General features: G+C 56.8%; 7 protein-coding genes across 7 annotated transcripts; 4 read left to right on the top strand and 3 right to left on the bottom strand.

Annotated features, from left to right (window-relative positions):
* Positions 1-1,518: 1,518 nt before the first annotated feature.
* On the bottom strand, positions 1,519-3,146 carry SPSK_09064 (beta-n-acetyltransferase; the record flags this gene model as incomplete). Its single annotated transcript, XM_016735644.1, has 2 exons — positions 1,519-1,709; positions 1,775-3,146. The coding sequence occupies 2 exons, from the start codon at positions 3,144-3,146 to the stop codon at positions 1,519-1,521; spliced, it is 1,563 nt and encodes a 520-aa protein (XP_016587465.1).
* Positions 3,147-3,898: 752 nt separating this feature from the next.
* On the top strand, positions 3,899-4,174 carry SPSK_10146 (uncharacterized protein; the record flags this gene model as incomplete). Its single annotated transcript, XM_016736699.1, has 1 exon — positions 3,899-4,174. One exon carries the CDS (start codon positions 3,899-3,901, stop codon positions 4,172-4,174), a length of 276 nt encoding a protein of 91 aa, XP_016587464.1.
* Positions 4,175-10,896: 6,722 nt separating this feature from the next.
* Positions 10,897-11,163, top strand: SPSK_10158 (uncharacterized protein; the record flags this gene model as incomplete). Its single annotated transcript, XM_016736709.1, has 1 exon — positions 10,897-11,163. The coding sequence occupies one exon, from the start codon at positions 10,897-10,899 to the stop codon at positions 11,161-11,163; it is 267 nt and encodes an 88-aa protein (XP_016587463.1).
* Positions 11,164-11,539: 376 nt separating this feature from the next.
* Positions 11,540-14,556, top strand: SPSK_08452 (centromere protein I; the record flags this gene model as incomplete). The annotated part of the gene is made up of 5 exons (XM_016735049.1): positions 11,540-11,601; positions 11,679-12,494; positions 12,600-12,723; positions 12,794-13,400; positions 13,460-14,556. The coding sequence occupies 5 exons, from the start codon at positions 11,540-11,542 to the stop codon at positions 14,554-14,556; spliced, it is 2,706 nt and encodes a 901-aa protein (XP_016587462.1).
* A 335-nt stretch (positions 14,557-14,891) lies between these two features.
* SPSK_09512 (CCR4-NOT complex subunit CAF16) lies at positions 14,892-15,947 on the top strand (the record flags this gene model as incomplete). Its single annotated transcript, XM_016736084.1, has 1 exon — positions 14,892-15,947. One exon carries the CDS (start codon positions 14,892-14,894, stop codon positions 15,945-15,947), a length of 1,056 nt encoding a protein of 351 aa, XP_016587461.1.
* Positions 15,948-16,227: 280 nt separating this feature from the next.
* On the bottom strand, positions 16,228-17,449 carry SPSK_09376 (short chain dehydrogenase reductase; the record flags this gene model as incomplete). Its single annotated transcript, XM_016735949.1, has 2 exons — positions 16,228-17,221; positions 17,382-17,449. 2 exons carry the CDS (start codon positions 17,447-17,449, stop codon positions 16,228-16,230), a joined length of 1,062 nt encoding a protein of 353 aa, XP_016587460.1.
* A 563-nt stretch (positions 17,450-18,012) lies between these two features.
* Positions 18,013-18,834, bottom strand: SPSK_09706 (phospholipase/Carboxylesterase superfamily; the record flags this gene model as incomplete). Its single annotated transcript, XM_016736277.1, has 1 exon — positions 18,013-18,834. One exon carries the CDS (start codon positions 18,832-18,834, stop codon positions 18,013-18,015), a length of 822 nt encoding a protein of 273 aa, XP_016587459.1.
* Between the last annotated feature and the right edge of the window lie 114 nt (positions 18,835-18,948).

Here is an 18,948-nt window from a genome sequence, read left to right as displayed (position 1 = left end):
TGTAGTATCAACTTGGCAACAAAAAATAAAAAGAAAAATAAAAAATAAAGCTGACAAGGTCAACGACCATGCCAAGACGTTGTAGCTCGGCATGCACAGGTGGGCAGGCCTCTGCGAGTCTCGTCTTTCGGACAGACCCCCCCGCTCTTGCATGCAGTCTTTTTGGGAACCACAGTTGCCACTGAAGCAAACGAGAAAGAAAAAGGACTAAACGGTTTTCAGGGGACATTGGCTGCTCAGTTAACCAGACTGTCGCCTCAGCGTCACCTCGTGCTGCCCCTTCGAGCGCCCCTCCCAACTATCGCCATTCCCCGTGTCCAGCTTAGTTTGAAACATAGTGCTGCTCAACGGCTGGTCCTGTCTCTTCTAGAATCAAGTAAATTAAGTGAAAGGGGGGCCAGGCCAACGCCATGCACCGGGCGGTAAAAGTGGGAGCCAATGTAAGGGTCAAGAAGCAAATAGGCTAGAAGGGGAAGGGGGTGAGGGTGGGAAGTGAGAAAATGGGGCATACGGGGGTGGAAAGAGAAGGTCTGAATCAGCATCAAGACGGGCAGCCTTCCACGCATCGACCAGCCGTACAGACGCAGCAGATGGCCCTTGGTCTGCGTACACCACGTTCTCTCTCCGACGTACTCCTCCAGGCTCACAAGGCAGCAGTGATTCCTCCTTACGAGGGGCAAAACGAAGGACGACTCCACAAGGCGCCCTGCATGCAGTTGGAGGATGCAGAACGGGGACACTGCTGCAAGATACGCCGTAGAGAGCATGACCTTATCCCACATTCTGCAGACTGTAATCCAATGCCACGATTTGCACCTGCAGTGGCGGTTTGAAAATAGACGCGATGGGGGCCAGTCTCGAGCTCATCTCGGGTCCGTCTGGTAAACCGAAATCTCCTGCATTCCTGCAACATACGTCGTACGGAGCAATACACCCACTCGGGTGGGTATATCGCCTATTCCGCTTGTGTGATAACTGCAGAGGAACGGGCGCTTGGAAGAAAACAGTGTGATGGCAAATGCTGCACCAGCAAAAAGGGACCGAGGGGGACAAAGGGGGACACAGGCTCATAGGGTGACAACGGTGGGATGGCAAAGTGCAGACGAATGATCTGTCGCACAGAAATGGCCGGTGGAGCCGACCGTTGAGCCGCTGAACCGTTAACAACCGTTGGACTGCAATTCAGGAGGGAAGACGTGCTGAGTACGTCGTAGCAAGAAACTATTCCATTGTTGTCTTTATGCCTCTGAACGTTCGACCTCGGTCATGGGGGCAAGTGCGTCATTATATCCACCCCTTTAATCTCGACTGCTCTGATGTAGGTGGTAATTAATCATTGCCCACGCACACTCCGGGTTGGTCTCCCTGCGGGAAAAAAAAAAAGAGTGGCGCTCCTAAGAAAATAAGAAGAGAACCTGGCGTCCTGGCGCTTCCCTTTTGACCTCACGCTTCACGCCACACGTGCCTGTAGCTGGCCCATTTCTGGAAGCCTGGGTGTACTGTTAGCATGCTGTCCGTCTATCTGTGCAGGGAACGCCTCGGCACCGTGTTTCGAGGTGGCCTACCAATAGCTTGAAACCCTTCGGCGCCGCCACGAACAGCGTCAAGGAACATCTTCTCCATGCCCTGCGATTCGAGAACCTGCACACAGTAGTTCATGAGACGGATAATCACCGAATCCCTGGTATGGGCCGCGGAGAGGAAGTCGTCTGGCGAGCATTAGTATGGGCCGTCGAAGGCCAGGCACAAGAGGGAGAAAAGCAAGCACACGCACCAGTGATACATATACAGGCCACGCCACCGACGAGATCGGAAACAGTACGTGCCCACGGCAGGTCTTCTGCCACGCGGCTGCCGTTTCTGGGAACGTAACTGAGCGCGGTTGCCACAATTTGGGGGCCTTCGAGAACAAGGAGAATGTCGTGGATGTCGGTGGTGCCGGCCAGCTGGTAGTATTGGTCGTACCAGCCGACGTTGTCTTTTCGGGCAGACTCGCGTGCCACAAACTCCAGCACACGGTCAAATTCGTTGATCTGGCATCGCCGGAACGTGAAACCGCCGTCCGACAAGCCGGCGGCCCGCCAGTCGGAAAAGTCAAGCACCCAGTCACAGGCTTCCTGGCCACTCCCAGGCAGATCCGAATCGTCGATGCGCCAGCCGCGGCGCCGGAACCAGTCTTCGGACTCCATCTCAAAGGGGAGGCCGAAAAGGAGGCGTGGGAAGGTGCTGCCGAGTTGTAGCCGAGTCACTCTATGTTCGGCGAGTTTGCGCAGTGCGTGGTAATGGAGGGCGGTGCCGACGCCCCGGCCGCGGTGTGAGGGCTGGACCAAAAGGGCGGCGATGCAGCCAACCCACGTCGAGTCGTTCTGATCGATAAAGGCCGTATATGTGGCACAAAAGCCGAGCACCTCGCGTGTCTGCGGGTCGCGGACGACAAAGTGCTTCGCGTAGCCCGGCCGGTTCAACAAGCGCTGGAGACCGGCGATGTCGATTCGAAAGCGTTGAGGGACGCATTTGCACCACAAGTCATGGGTCGCCGGCGCATCCTTTAATATGTCCCATTCCTCCACCAGCCACCGGGGCTGCGGCGATTCCATGAGGAGCATTGGTCCTGGTCTCCGTGTTCCGCGGGGCAAGAAGATGATATCGGCGGCACACTCTAGACGGCCGATGGAGTAGTCTTGAGCTTCAATGAGCGTCGGAAAAAAGCCGTCAGAGGGCCCGAGTATGTTCAGACTGCAGCACACGAGCACGATGTGCGGCCGGTCGGGAGCAATCGAGCGAACAATCTGCGACAGGGCAACTTGTGAGGGCTGGCCGCCGTGTGGTGGGCCGGTGATGACAAAAATAACGGCCTTGGCCAAGGTGAGATGATTTGCGTGATACTGCGTGATGCCGTCGCGCGCAACGTAGGGGATGTGACGGACCCAAGGGTGGTATTCCGCCAATGCCTTACCAAGCGGTTCAAACGGGTCTTCGGCCGGTGCGCCTGGTGCCGGGAGCTCGATCGGAACGGCAGCTGGGGTCAACAAGTAGAGAAGATCGCCTTCGCCTAGGTTCGTGGTAAGCGGGAGGCACTCTTGCAAGTCCTGGACGAGAACAGCCCCTCTTCGTCTTGAAATGTCCCGTAACTCTGGAGACTCCATCTTGCAGCAGCTCAGTTTTTTTTTTAAAAAAAAAAATCCAGAAATTCAGAGCGCAATGCTGCCGCGCGCGTGCACGCCACCCTCCACGCGCGTATAACCCAGACCAAATGAGATAGAACGGACAGCCACCTTGAGCTTGGGGGTCGACGGGACAAGGGAAGGAACGTGTGAAGCGCTGCTTGTAGAGAAAAGTGGCACACACAATTCAGCTCTTCCAAGAGGTCCAGTGACCTGGCCAGCGCATAAATATGGATTCTTCTTGTTCGCCTTCTTATTTGCTGTGCGACTTTGCTGCTCAAGTTCCAGCTCCAATAGCTTCCTCGATCTCCGCCACACCGGCAGGGAGGAGGGCGAGGACGCGCGGGAACAAGGAGCCCCAGCCTTGAGTCCAATTCTACAACAAAGCGGAGTGACGATGAATAAAAAATGAGACAAAAAGAGAAAGAAATTCGTAGGAGAATGAGGGACAAGGGAGCTATGAGGGAGAGGGGCAAGAAAAGAGAACGAGAGAGACAGTGTGTGTGTGTGTGTGTGTGTGTGTGTGTGTGTGAGAACAAAATCTTTTGATTGTGAAAGCAGGAAAAAAGAAGAGGAAAATAAACAACCAGAAATAGGTCAAAGAGATGAGGGAAAGAGGATAAATCTCAACAAGGGAAAAAACGATGGGCAGATAAAGGGCGCACTGGTGTATGTAGTGTGCAAATTAGGCGGTCTTGACTCACGGGTAGAGTTTGTCGCATCAACAGTGCCTGATGGCGTGGTGGTTGAGCGTCACTGTAGAGTTGTGGCAACAGGCGGAGGGCGAGCCCGTGAGACTGAGCGGTCGAGCGAGGGCGTTCACAGTGCAATCCCGACAAAGAGGACACAAAGCGGGCGGCGGTTTGACGTTAAAGCGAGATGGCACTCTGGGGCAGGATATCCGAGCTAAGAGGCCAAAGAAGGCTGGGCCTGGCCAGGTCCCAGGTCCTGTTCAGGAACTAAAAGTTCGCTTCTGTAAAAAGCGGCGCGGCTCGTTGGAGAGGCGGTAAGATATGTTGGTTGCAGGGCTCAAGCTCCGTAAATAGACAAGTAGAATATGCAGCCGACAGGAATGGAACTGGGCAAAATCCAAAGAACGATTGTAAAAGAGAGCAATACGGGGTAGGGCAGGCCGTTTTCTCTGTCTTTCTGGAGTTTTAGGCGTAATACTCTGAAGGAGATATGTGGGCGTATTGTGTCCAAATTCAGCCGAGTCCGTCTGAGCTTCCGTCTGTTTCGAAGTCAGATAATAGGGCTCTGAAGCCGCACGTAGACGGACACCTCTGAGTCAGCTTTTCTGGGGTGTCAATGTGGCTCAGTTTCGCATTGTCGTTGCCCGTGCTGCTAATCTCCAGCAAGTTTGTGTCTAAACCGGACAGGGCTGCGTGTGAGCGAAAGGGCCAAACCGTTCTCGCACTGATCCTTTTGTCTGGGACTGGGCCAGGCCCCACGTTTTTTAAGGTGTTTCTGGCGGATGTTGTTTTTGTTATAGCGCGATGTCACTCAACCGGTCCGTTGCTCGCTAGGCGGTACTTGCATGCGTGTTGCCGATCTCGAGAGGCAGGGTGTTAGGGTGACGCGAAGACACAGAAGAAAAAAAAGAAAGAAAGTGACGGGGATGTAAAAGGGGGAAAAAGTTGAAGATGGGGGGAAAGGGCTAGACAGCAGGTCAAAGGATGGAGGACCAATGAGTTTCTTATATGCTGGCCATTGATTGTATGGGCAGCAGGACATGTACAACGATATTTGGAGGTTTGTGTTTGGCTGGCCGGAGGGTCCTCAGCTCGGAGAACGCGTACACTGTGCAGTGGCTGTATTTATTCAGTCTCGCCTGTTGGCCTTCCCAGTGGTGTCTGACCTCTGCCCCAAGGGCCGCGGTCGGTTTTGTTGGCCCTTATTGTGTGGCTTTGGCCGGCAACGATGTTTGGCTGTGGGTATTGCGCGGGTTACGCTACGAGGGCTTCCTCGCTTGGCGGCCAATGGTTGTTTGCAAAGATCAAAATATGCACTTCCTCTGGCTTGCCGTCTGGGCACGAGTTTGTGCAATATCGGCTTCGAGCGCTTTCTCGTAGATTGTCAAGACTGTTGTTGGCGGTGCCGCTGTTCAGTGTGATGACAACTGCTCCGAAGAGGATGGATATGGCGTACAGAGCACCCGTGCTCATAAAAAAAAACAAAAGGCGATCAGCTGCAGGACGACAGGCGACAAGTTCCAACAGTAACGGGGGATTCGCTGAATGTGCGGTCAAGGACAGCCAGTTGTCAGACGCAAATCGGGGGGCGGGGCAATGAAAGGTGTTTTGTTTTGCAGGAGCTTGGAAGGGCGAGCACGGGGAGGAGGAAAAGAGAAAGTCGAGCGTGCCAGCCAGAGGTGCGGCGACAGGAGCTGCAAGAAACAGGCAGTACACCGCCTGTGTAGAATGAGGTGTAGTGCACGTCGTATGCACCCAATGCATGAGGCGAGGCGGTGCAGGAAGCGTGGGGGGACGGGTGATATCGAGATGGAAGAACAACAAACAAACACGATCGGGCCTCGTGAAGCGGCCACGGGCGAGGCCGAAACAATGTGGACGAAAAAGGGGCGAACGACAAACTCTTGGCCTGCGACCCTGCGACCGAGCGGCCGGTCACGTCAAGGACAAAAGAAAACATAGGTAGTAGGGCAGGGCTGTCGTTTGCGAGACGCGTTGAAACTGGATTCGTATTGTTGACATGCCCCTTGGTGTGTTGTTGGGGGTGTTGCTGGTGTTCACACCAAATGGCCGAGGATCGTGATGTTTTTTTTCCCCAACGGGGTATACGAGAACGAGCAAAACGGTTGACATACAGAAACAGCAGCTGGTTTCGCGGAACACAAAGTGGCTCGAGGTAACCATAACAGACTACACTGGACAATTGAGGAAGGAACAACCGATCGGCGCATAGGTCTTTCCCTCAACGGCGGTTGGCTGCTGCAAACCCGGCGACGATGCATCGTTGTGCCTTCCAGTTTAATGTGATGGCGTGGTGTCAAATGGAGTTTCTTGTTATTTTGTAAGGTGCAATGCTGCGATTTATGTGCTCTGTCTCTCCTGCCCGTCTGGCCGCACATTTGTGCCTTCCGGTTTACAATACTTCTTCTTGAGAGCATACTGTTGTAGCAATAGTATTTACGGGAGCAGGACTGGTTGCACAAAACCAAATGTTGCGGTTGGCAGAGTCGCACTGTTATACCTCGTCGAGAAGACAGAGTTGCCGGAGACCGCAGCAGACAAAACAACAGTGCCATATGTGATGCCGCTGTCGCCGGGTTTCACGGATCACGAGACTACATTTTTTGTCGCAAGTGATATGCAGAGTATGTCGTACCTTTGAGGAAGGAACGCTCGGGCACGGCTCTTGCCCAACATACGAGGCAGGGGTGAGCAAGTGAGGAACAGGCGCAGAAGTCGCGACGGGCGGGAGCGCAGCGGCTGTGGAAGGAGCAACTCGTATAAAATGCGGAAATTGTCTGCCTTAGGGAGACCAAGCGGTCGCTCTCTCCGACGCTTGTCTCTTGGTTCCTTCCTTTTTTCTTTTCTCTCTCCAAATTTCTCTCTTTGGCAGGACTTTCGGGTGTTTTCACACGCGGACGAGGTGCAGGGGGTTGGATACTACCTTTGCTGCATGCTTCCTTGTGCATGCGGGCTGTAACTTGAACTTGAGCGACTATTCCGTCTCGCTGATCCTGTGGACTGCCCAGCGTTGCTTCTGTCCTCCCCAACATTTCGTGTTATTGCGTCCCCCCCCCCCTCTTGTCGCTTTCATTTAATATATGCTTTCCCCCATCTCATGACCCGTCACCTCACATACTTCTCGTCCACTTTTACCACCCTTGTGCCCTACTTCTCTTGTATGCCCAGCACAGCGCAGCCTCTCAACAAAGCGAATGATGTGCACTCTATTACGCCGTGTGTGTCGTGCCTCCTGCATGCGGGTCAATGCCACTGGGCAATACGGCGTGACCATTGGCTAGACAGCTAGCCGCCATTGCCATCATGGAGACAAGGCGACTGCTGAAAGGGGCAAGGTGACAAGATGTGGATATGTGCAATGGAACAGCGGCGAGACAACCGCAGGGCTTGTCAGGTCACACACGAATGCCCCTTGAGGACATATGATGTATCCCTGTCTCCCGTAGGCCGTGTATTTGAGTTGCTGTCTTGCAAAGGAGACAGTCGGGATCTTTGGCCAGCGACGTTGGACGATTCTCACCCAGTATTGCATAGCAGATCGAAAACGACTTGCCCACTCCTCCTCGTCCAAGCCATGCCTCGTTCCACCACAAGGGACAGGTGGACAACAACAGGACCCAAACGACTTAACGCCCGTAAATCGTCACAGCGGAAAGGCCTTGAATTGGTGACGGGTGTCTGTTGGTCTGTGGGGCGGTCGCTTGGCCTCTGTACCGGAGAAGTGCGCGTGTGTTGTGTCGGGTGGTGGCTTTTGCTTCCTCCTACCCACTCCCAGAGTAACCCTCCTGCTTCGCATCCCGATGATACGCTAACGTCTCTTCTTTTTAGGGTGTCTCCTTCAAAACATCGTCATGAATAAAACTTGGCCACGACTGGACACTTCATAGACGACGCCTGGAAGGTCACTGTCGGACTCCAAATACGACGTATCTTGTTCGGTGTGCCCACAGCGCCGAATAGTAAAACTCGAGGTTGGAACTGGGCTGGCCAGCACGTCAATGTTTTTTTAGATGTTCGAAACGGTGACCGAGGACGGCGGTATGAATCAGCCCGGTTGTTGATTGTTGATACTGCTTGACTTGGTCCGCACCTGCTTGGACTTTGTTTTATGTTAGTGGGAAGGGCTTTTTTTTTCCTTTGGCCTTTGGCCTCCAGCCACGTCTTATTCCCTCGAAGGCTAGTTACGGCACAATGCAGTGACCGACATGAGAATGGGGAAAGAAATAAAAGGAGGTGTTACACAGACACCAGGGGCATGTGTTTGATGTGTTTTGCCGGTTTCCTCACGCATGTCTGCTCCAAATGGCGTGGTCCCCATTCAGCCCTGGGTTGGTTTCTGGTTTGTGTACCTAGGCGTTGAACATTGTGACTTTTCATCGTCGAAATCTTTTGACCTCGAGCATATGTGATATGTGCCTCTCATGGCATACGAGTACCTTGTTTTGCGCGCGGTGCTCACTTGCTGACCTATCCCTGCACGCTAAAGCAAGTCCAAGACAACCACCACACCCATAAAAGTAATTTTTTAGAAAATAAAAAAAGTTGCGCAGCAGCCTGCACGGGAGGTATGGCCCAGTGATTCTGCGTGGCCAACTGTGGGCAGGAAAGAATTGTATTTGGCACCCCCACAGTCATACCACGACTGGGGGACTGCAAGGTAATGGCGTCTGGCCGCTTGGATGGTGTAACACGGGCAAGGCATCCCGTTTCTCGGCTGAAGCGGTCGACGTTTGTGGGTCGCTGAGGGGGGGTGTGGGTGTGCCACCTGAAAATGTAGCCTCGTATCGAACAGTTGCCGTTTTATTTATTTTTCTTCAATTTTCTCAAAACGATTGAGGCAATTAGCGTCCCGGTGCAAAGAGAGGAGATTCGATCTAGAGGCCACTCGATGTTAGCAATGTGTTAGCAATATGTTAGCAATATATGCAAGAAAGGTTGAATGCGAAGAGAGATGGAACCAACATACGTAAGACGAACACAGCAACCTGGATTGCTTTGCTCCGGGGTAACACACTGTCTAGAGTGACAAACACCACTGTGTGATGGCACACATGCACAGACTTTAGTAGTACAAAACTTTCACGCACCCCTTGGAGATTGGACTGTGCTCACTCCGCTGTGATGGGGGCTGAACGAGAGTACATACCTCGCGCTGCAGCTGCTGCTGGCCGTTGGTTGTTGGATGTGCACAGGAGTGCGTGCTTCTTGCCATTGGCTGGTCGTGTTTGACGATTGTTTTTTCATTTGTGTCTCCTGTATCGTAGACCCCAGCACCGGACAGGACCTAATGTAATGCCACTCATCACAGCTCGTTGGCAAACTAGAGGTGATGGGGGCCAGCATGACCCGGAGATGCAGGTTGTACTTTGCGTTAGCACACCGATGGACGGGGGTCCGTTCTTGTTCCGGTAGAGACAGAGATCAAGAGCGCAGGGGCGTGGACGAAGTGAGGTCATTCGGACCGCGCTTTCGGTCGCTAATATGACACCGCTTTGCCTGCCGGTTCGTCTCTTGCCAACCGATGGTTGTGTCTCCATCCGGGCAGATTGGCTATGGCCGCTCAAATTGTCCCCAAAGGACACGATTGAGAACGCGGCACCAGGTCGGCGAACGATTCTTTTCTGGGACATTCTGTTGGATCTTGGAAAGAGGAGGGAGGGCATCCAAAGAGTGGGGTGGGCATTGCGAGGCCGACAGCTGAGGGTATGGATTCAACCCGGCCAGAGGAGGAGGAGGAGAAATGGGGATTTTGTTCTCGAATGACGCTCTGTGATTTGGGGCTTTTTGTGGATGTTGCATGAGGAAAAATCGGCAAGGGCGCTTGGGTGACACAGACTTTGAATGCGGCAGGACCTTCTTGTGCAACACCCTCGTTCCTCCCGCACATATTGTGCTAAGCCGTTGCTCGTTCTTTCCTCGCCAACACAAGATGCAGGAAGAAGACGCGCTACGAAGCGCTCTTTCCGTCGTTCGCTTTTCTCTCTTAACTAGTTGTTGGTGACTAAGTCGTCATTGTAGTGTCCCACTCGTAGTAGGAATCATGGCCTCTGCGCACCTTCCGTGAATGAGTGGGAATTTCCTGCCGAGAACACATAGGGGGAAAATACAATAAAACATCAAGGCGACGATAAATTGACAAAACGAAAAGCATCTGTTACCTGCCAGCTTCCCAGGCTTTGTCGGTCCCTTTTGGTGAGCTTAACCGTAGCATGTTGTGTGACGCACTTGATAGCCCGCAACGACGAGATGCAAAGGCCAGGAGCGGGTACGGGGAGGCAGGGGCGATGCCGAAGGTATATATACAATATTTCAGCAGCAAACCCGGACTGACCACCAGGAAGAGGTATCACAGGCATCCGCCAGGCCGCCATCGATCCTTTTGGCCTAGCCAGGGCGCCAGCTCTCATCGTCACAATTGGCGGTCTGAATCGCTGCCACCTAGGATTGCATGTATCCGGTCACCTGTTACTACCTTTCAACCTCCTAGATATGTATTGCCTAGAGTGTGGCTTTTGAAACGCACCCACTGGCGTTTACTGAACAGCTAGCCGAGCCTCATATCGAGAACCATGAGCAAGGCGAAGGCGATACATGATTGATAGATAGCCCGTTTTGTCCACATGCGTCGAGTATCTTTTGACACAATGACGAGTCATTTCTGTCGTTTTTGCCACCAGCGACACGATCCTGACTTGCATCGGCTAGTGCTCGCGTTGGAACACGGGACAACGGCACACGAAACGACGCGCTGTCGACGGTCCTGCCACCGTTCCTCGCCACACTGTGAAGGGACTGTGTGACACAACGGCAACCGTGTAAGACAAAAACAAACGAGGATGGTTACACGGAAAGCACGGAAACTGCACAGACACTGTAGAGGGGCTGCAGGCGGTCCGTCACGCTCCGGAGACGGACAGAGAGCTTCAGAACAATATGGACGGGCGGGGCCAGCAGATGGCCTTGCCTCGTCCTACGCATGGCAGGGGCTGTGGACCAGCTACAAAGGCCGACGTATCAAAATGGGCACTAAGCAATGGTTGCGACTTATGGAGGCACAAAAATACGGGAACGACAAGAACAGATCTCAGGCAAACACCTCATCTCTGGGCCATTGCTGCCGCCTGCATCTGGCCATTACTCGCCCCCAGTGTCGCAAGGCCGTGTCGACAATCGCCTTGGCATTGCCGAACCAAGGCATCACTAAAATCCAACGACCAGTCTTCCGTGTCCGAAGCTCACTCCATCTGGCCCAACTCGAGCTTGTTGTGTTCAGCCTAGTCCCGTAGCCGGTGCATCCAAGCGTGGCACTTCACCGTCCGGCTTCTACCTCGATGTGACGACAATACGTGGGGGCCGGGCGATAGATTAAACAGGAATATGCAAATGAAGCAACAAGAATCAGAGGCAGCACCGGAACAGCCACAGCACGCCGAGGCGACGAGTACCTGCGGGCAGCCCTGTAGATGACTTGCATGACCGACGGCTTGGCGTACGTGAATCCGATGGGTGCAACGTCTGACCACCGAAAATTCGTACGTCTTGTCCGGGCCCTGCACGTACACAGACGAGACCTGGCGACAGTGGGAAAATAGGAGAGAATTAGAAAACAAAACACAAATGCGATTCTGTTTCCAATAACTGACGATCGTTTGGGGTCACACAATGTGGACGAGGCTGACTGTTTATGGGTTCCAGGGGCCGTTAGGCGGGCCCCGGTGGCAAAGGTACGCTACGTGGTCGCAGCCTCGCCGGGTGCGTGGCTGTGGGTGCACTAATTGTTGCTACCCCGCTAAATTTTTAGCACGCTTTCCACTGCCTATGTTAAGCGCAGCGGGAAGGAACGCGTCTGCCAAAACGGTCAACGCGTCGTCGTCAACAGAAGATACCGACGACAACGTCACCACAAAGACAGCCTCGCCGACACTGCGGCACCACCAGCCCTGTCGCTGGCCTGCACCTCCGAATTGACAAGTTTTGCAACGCTCCCAACCGACTCTCGTGGTTGCCGTCTTCTCCCTTTGTCATGGACCCCGAGCCCGACGAGGAAATCGCGGCTTTGGTGGGCGACCTCGTCCAAGGTGCGCCTTTGCTTCCATCTGGTGGACAATCAATCATTCGCCTCGGTCCATCCCCCCATCCCCTTACTGACACGCCCAGCCGCTCGCGTCCCAGCCAAACGCCGGCCCTTCTCCGTCAAACCCACCGTCGAACGCTTGACCGCCCTTGCCTACGAGCATGGCCTGCGGCCCGATGTCCTGCGTTTGCTCGTTGTCGACGTCCTTGCGGCACCCGGCGTGCTTCTCGACCAGGCCAGCCTTGGCAGCCTGATTCGCAATCTGTACCCGTCCGCCGCCGTGGCCGATGATGTCGTCTTGGCCATTGTCGGCTGCCTGGGCCAGGGCCAGCTGAAACCGCCCTTGCCCGTCCAGGCTCTGCTGCTGCGGTGGCTCGTGCTCGTGTACCATGTGCTGGCACCGCCGGCGCTTGCGGTGCTCTCGCGGGCGTACGCGGTGCTGTTCAACCTGCTGGATACGGCGGGCATCCGGCCGCAGCTGTGCCACGTGTTGGTGCTCATTACGCGGCGGAAGCATGTGCGGCCGTTCCGCATCCAAGCCGCGTGAGTGTTGTTTGAGCGGAGGCAGCCGAGCTGAATGATGACGATTGGGAAAAAATATATAAAATAAAATAAAATAAAACAAAACACATACACTAACCGCTACAGTCTCGGCCTCTCGCGGCAGATTGGCCATGACCCGCACGTGGTCGGCCTGCTGCGCGTCTTCAAAAACTACTACCCGGAAGTGATTGTGGGCGCGGCCACGCGTGGCAGGGCGTCGCCGTTCAAGGTACGAGGGCACGAGGGCACACAAATGGCCTGTGGACGTTCCCAAACATCGATTCTAACATTGCTAATAGCACCCCGACCCACAATGGCGGGCACACCTCGACGACATTCGCCTCACGCGGCAGCAGAGCCGCCAAGATGATGCCAATGGCAGAAACAGCGGCGCCAATGGGGTCGACCTTCTCGATGATGCGCCTTACAATGGATTCCGCGTGCGGCACGATCACGCCGGACGTGGCCGTTCCGCCGGAAAAGCCTCTGGTCCTCCCGTGGTGACCACCATACACGCGCAAGAAGAGTCCGTCACCCTCGAGGAGATTGACAGTGCAGCAGGTTTAGCGGCGCACTTTGAGACCATTGAGCTACCGGCCCAGCTGGTTGCTGTGCTCGCTGATCCGCTCCTTCAGAAGCTGCTGCAGCTGCGGCCTGCGGACGAGGCATTTAAGCGTGTCGACAACTGGCTGGAGGCATGTGTGGCGAGCACGGCGAGCGGCGACAGCAGCAGAGACGAGCTAATGGATTTGTTGGAGGTGGTGCACGACTACATTACGAGCACCAAGACGTTCCCGCCCGTCTTCCACCGTTTCTTTCGCGAGATCCTTGCTCACTGGAACGGCCGTGACAAGAAGAGCTACATTCTCGAGTCCCTGGCCTTTGTTCCGGTGACGAGGTTCCCAGGTAAATATTGTCGCTGAATTCCCTTTTTTTTTGGGTTACGCCTTCCTAACATCCTACAGAAACATACAAGGCAACCTACGAGCTGCTGGAAGCACGGCTCCTCAACAATGACGTTTCTTCGCAACTTGACCTGCTGGCGTTCTATACCCTTGTCTTGCGACAGTGGCGAATTACCTTGATGGCGGGTACTGACGACGACGTCAGCAACAAGGTCGCTGGATCGGTCGCGGCCCTCGTTGAGCACGTCAGCGGCCTCGTGCTCGCCCTGATCCAGAACTCGGTCGGTGCTTCGCCTTCCGCCCCGAACAACGGCGGCGTCTCGACCATTGCCCTGCTTGGTGTGCTCGACTTTTACGAAGAGGTGACGGCCGTGCTTGCCCACCGCCGCGACGATGTACTTGCCTCCGTCCAGGAGCTGATCCCACCCCCCGCTGCCGTGTACACACTCCACTTCCACCAGTCGGCGGCTGTCGTATCGCGTCTCTATGGATTGCTGGCGAACTACAAGCGCGGCCTGGAAGCGGCCATGTCGCGCCGGCCGGGCCGCAGTGCGGCCGCCGCGGCCCTCGCTTTGAACAACAGCAACAACGACGGCCAACCCCCCAAGCCCCTGTCCCTGCCGCTGAGCGACCACGAGCGCGCACGCGTCAATCTGTTCAACGGCTATCTGATGGATGTTTGCAACTGCCTGTGGCGGTCGCGTGCCTTTTCGTCGACCGACACCAACGCGCTGGGCTGTTGCGTGGATGGCGCGGTCGTGGGCCGCTTGGCCGGCTACGTGCAGAGCCTGCTGGACCGCGATCTGCCCCTGGCGGCTGCCTTCAGTCTGCTGCACTCCCCGACGTTCTGTCTGCAGGCGATTTCCTACCTGCGGCAGCTGGAAGACGAGGCGATGGAAGCCGCGTCGAATGTGGGCAGCGGAAGCGGTGACAGCGGCAGCAACAATCCGGCTCCCCTACAGCGCCGGCACGCGGGCCCTGTGACGCAAGCGGCGCTGCTGCGGCTGGCAAACTCGGGCGGCCTTCGCATCACCTGGCAGGCATACCGATCAGGCCTACTTGTTTATCTCGAGAAGCAACATCTCAACGGCGTTGCTTCGCTCATGTACAACACGATGAAGAATCTGATGAATGCCCGCGCGAGCTCCGGTGGATGAAGCTCAGAAGACCGATGGGTGGTGGAGAAGCGTAAGTATATAAGAATGGCGACTACGCGCGGAATTCGGAGATGGATGGCGGCGCTACGTTCTTCAACGCAGGAATGGTCTCATCCAACCCCACTATGAGCCACAAATTCTCGGCATTGTTTGTCACTCCAAACCGTCACCAACGTTGTACTTTTTCGATTTCTCATCCTCATCCTCATCGTTTCATCGCTTTTCCGACTCTTTCACGCCATTTATCTCGACTTCATTTTTTTTACCCTGCACTTTTACTTTTCCTCCGTACACCGAAGACAAAAGACAAAAACCAGCCACGAACCACACACATCATGGCCAATACGCCGCCAGCGAATGGCGCCGGTGCCTCGACGACTGATTCGCCCGTTATCCAGACAAAGGGCCTGACGTACTCGTTCCCGGACTTCAGCACGGGTATTTCGGACATTACGCTCGACCTGCCCGCCGGCAGCCGCACGCTCCTGATCGGTGCCAACGGGGCCGGCAAGACGACACTGCTGCGGCTGCTCGCCGGCAAGCGCCTTGCGCCCAAGGAGAGCATCCGCATTCAGGGCGTGGACCCGTTCTCGCGGGGTCTCGAGGGCGTCACGTACCTTGGCCTGGAGTGGGTGCTCAACCCTGTCGTGCGCCGCGACATTGGCGTCGACGAGCTGCTCGCGTCCGTCGGCGGCGATGCCTACCCGGCGCGCCGCGACGAGCTCGTGAGTGTCCTGGACATTGACACGTCGTGGCGCATGCACGCGGTCAGCGACGGCGAGCGCCGCCGCGTGCAGCTGGCCATGGGCCTCGTGCGCCCCTGGCGGGTGCTGCTGCTGGACGAGATCACGGTGGACCTGGACGTCTGGACGCGCGCCCAGTTTCTCGGGTGGCTGCGTCAGGAGTGCGAGCGGCACCCGGACCGCGCGGCGGGTCTGCCGCCGCCGACGATTGTGTACGCGACGCACATCCTGGACCACCTGGCCGGCTGGCCGACGCACCTGGTGCACATGCACATGGGCACGGTGCGCGAATGGGGCCCCGCGTCGCGGTTCCTGGACGACCCGACGTACGTCCAGCAGCGACTGCTCAAGCAGCAGCAGCGGGACGCGGCGGCTGCAGCCAGCAACAACAACGAGGTGGACGGCCGGCACACGGGCAAGAACAGTCCCGCGCTCAGCATGCTGGGCGCGTCCGGCAACTCGCGGCTGGGCGACTTGGTGCTGGCGTGGCTGCGCGAAGACCTGCGCGACCGCGGACCGCGGAGCCAGAACAAGCGCGGGCCGGAGGGCCTGTCGTACTTGGTGCAGGGCATTGGCGGGTACGGCCTCGAAGTGTGGTCCAAAGACGACGGTGCGCCGGACAAGGTAGAGCGGCCGTCTGAGGAATAAGCACCATCATCTGATATTTTTGAGGGGCATTGTCTGCGCGTTATTCCGTTTTGGTCTTTCCATTTGGCGGAGTTCTCACGATTGTTCAACTGTACTTTTCAACAGATACCCTGGGTGAACCGGACACACGGACGCATGGCTTTTGGGAACATGATTTTTGTAACGATATAATGGATACAACAAAAAAAAAAAAAAGACTTCAACGCTTGTTAAAAAAAAACAGGAACAGGCCACAGATCAACCACATCATACTCTCATACTCACTGAACCAGTCCGTTCGCTACTCCAGATTCGCGGAGATGCCGGGGTGTACGCCCTCGAGAATCCCCAGCAGCTCTGTCCACACACGGCCCTGTGCCTGGGCGCCTGCTGCGGACGTCACGTACGTGCTCACGGGGTACACCTCGTTGGTATCGAGGTACTGGCCGTGGGTCTCGGGCCCGGCGGCCGCGGCCGACACGAGCGTGCGTGCGCCCATTTCGGCCGTGCGGCCAACGACAAGCAGCCCGCCGTGGACCAGGTGGCGCACGCCAAAGGGCAGCGAGCGGAACAGCTGGGTGCGGCAGAGGCCGGGGTTGAGGGTGTTGACCGTCACAGGGATGTGGCGGTCGTCGAGGACGTGGGCCATTTCGCGCACGACGAGAATCTCCAGCAGCTTGGACACGTTGTAGCGGTCGTGGGACATGGAGGCCGGGTCCTGCAGGGCGGCGAAGATGGACGGCCGGTGCTGCTCGGCGAAGCGCGCGAAGAAGTGGGCGTCGGACGAGACCACGGCCAGGTTGGGGCGGACGTTGTGCTGGGCGGCGGTGCGGCGCAGCAGCGGCAGGAGGAGCAAGGCGAGGTAAAAGGTGGACAGGACGTTGACCGTGATGGAGCTCTCGTGGCCCTCAAGCGGTGTGTAGGTCCCGGCAGCCACGCCGGCGTTCTCCACAACGGCATCGAGGCGGTCGAGCTCCTTGGCGGCGCGCGCGCCAAAGGCGGCGACACTCGCAAACGAGCCCAGGTCGACGTCCCAGGCCTCGAGGGTGCACGCGGCGGCCTGCTCGGGCGTGAGGGACTGCTTGACATTGGCGACGGCGGCCGCGGCCTTGTCGACGGAGCGGCAGGCGACAATCACGCGAGAAGCGCCGAGACGGGCAAAGTGGCGGACGGCTTCGAGGCCGAGGCCGACGTTGGCACCGGTGACGATGATGGTCTGGCCGGCAAAGTGGCCGGGGGCAGGCAGAGGCACGGTCTGCCACTGGGCCCAGACGACGTGCTTGACATAGCCGGGGCTGGACGGCAAAAGGCACAATGAGCAACGAGACCGAAAAAAAGAGAGAACGCAGCAAAGGTAGAAAGGGGACGGCCGATGTGTATCATATGACAGGGCCATGATGATGTTGCAGAAACGGAAGGTGCAAGGGAGGGGACCGAGGAGCAGGGCCAACGTACTTGAAGAACGCATGGAGATAGTTGGTTTCCGTAAAGACAGAGAGCGGGTGCTGGCGACGGTCGGCCATGGTGACGGTGACACGACGGCTAGCAATGACAGCAGCGTGAAATTGTGCAGGATGACACTTGTCTCGCAGTCGAGAGCAAGATGAGGCCGGAGTCGAGTGGTGGAAAGAAGGAAGGTGCGCTAGAATGTGTCGTACGACAGACACAAGCTGAAAAGTGGGACCAGAACCGTGCTGAAACTTGGGTGCTGTAGGGGCATGTTCCAGCTCTTTAGTGGCCCTGTCTGTATTTGGCGCAGTGCTATAAGGTCTCACCCAAAAGGTGAAGCCTTTCCACGGCGACACCAGTCGGACTAGCAAACGTCCACAGAGCCTTGTCAAAACAGTTGCAAGCTGGGCGAATGTTCGTGAAAGGCACACCTCGTAGGTAGTTCCTCCTTCCATGGTTGGACACCAGCGGCTTTCCGTCACCTGGTTGACTGGTCTCTGCGTAGTATCGGCAGCAAGCGTCGACGAGCAGTGAATATTGCCGGAGAGCATGAGCAGCTGTGTCCTTTGTATTTGCATCAGCCAGCCTGTTGCCATACCAGCTGCCTCTATCCAGCAGTGCCGCAAGGCATACGCGATCACCGCTGCAGCCGCTTCGCGAGGAACTGCATAATGGGCAGCATCTCGGCCCGATTGCGCGGCATCCCATTGTCTTCGTCGTCGGGACGATGCCATGCCGCTGTGTCGACCGCCGCAAACCGTCGCCGCAGCATGCCCTGTGTCTCCGCGGACACGGCCTCGTTGCCGGCTGCGCCGCACACGAGGAGAGGCGTGGCAAGGCGGGGCGCCGATGTGGGCGCGCCCGTGATGGCCGACGGCACAGCGGCACCAATGGCCACGATGCCCTTGAAGGCAGCCGTTGTCCCTGTGGATGGCTTGTCGGTAATGGCCCGAGGCGTGGCTGCCGTCTGTGCCGCCACACGTGCTGCCAGCGCCAGAGCAAACGTCCCGCCCTGGCCGAAGCCAAACAACAAAATGTCGCCGTAGCGCCAGCCGCACGCGCGCACCAGCACGTCCTGGATCAGCCGGCTGTCGACGCGCTGGACGGCCGCGTCAAAGCCCGGGTCGTCGTCGAGCTGGCCGGTGCCGTCGAGGCGCAGGTCGTCGCCCCAGTGGAAGTGTTGCGGGCCGTGGCCAAACGAAGCTTGCGATGCATCGCCGGCCTCGGTTCCGGCCACCAAGCTCGGCGGCAGGACCCTCGTCCCGCGCACGGCAATGGCCAGCACGCCCGGCAGATTCACGGCGCGCGCAAAGGCGGCAAACGGCGACTCGGAGTCGCCCAGTCCGTGGAAGAGGAGCAGAATGGCCGTTGTGGACGCCGGCGGATCTGGGAAGTGGAGGGCCACGTTGACGTCGGGCGCGAGGCCCTTGAAGTCGTCCTCGGTGGGCACGCGAGTCATGGCGGGGATGGACGGCAAATTAGTTGAGAAGAGCAGACGAGCAAAAGAGCAAGGCTGGGGAGTGAAAGGACATAGATGTGTAGCCGACAGCTTGGGTGAGACTACGAGTTACTT

This window comes from Sporothrix schenckii (assembly GCF_000961545.1).
Source record: "Sporothrix schenckii 1099-18 chromosome Unknown Cont44, whole genome shotgun sequence".
NCBI lineage: Eukaryota > Fungi > Ascomycota > Sordariomycetes > Ophiostomatales > Ophiostomataceae > Sporothrix > Sporothrix schenckii.
Note: the sequence above shows the minus strand (reverse complement) of the source record. Positions and strands in the feature narration are given on the sequence as shown.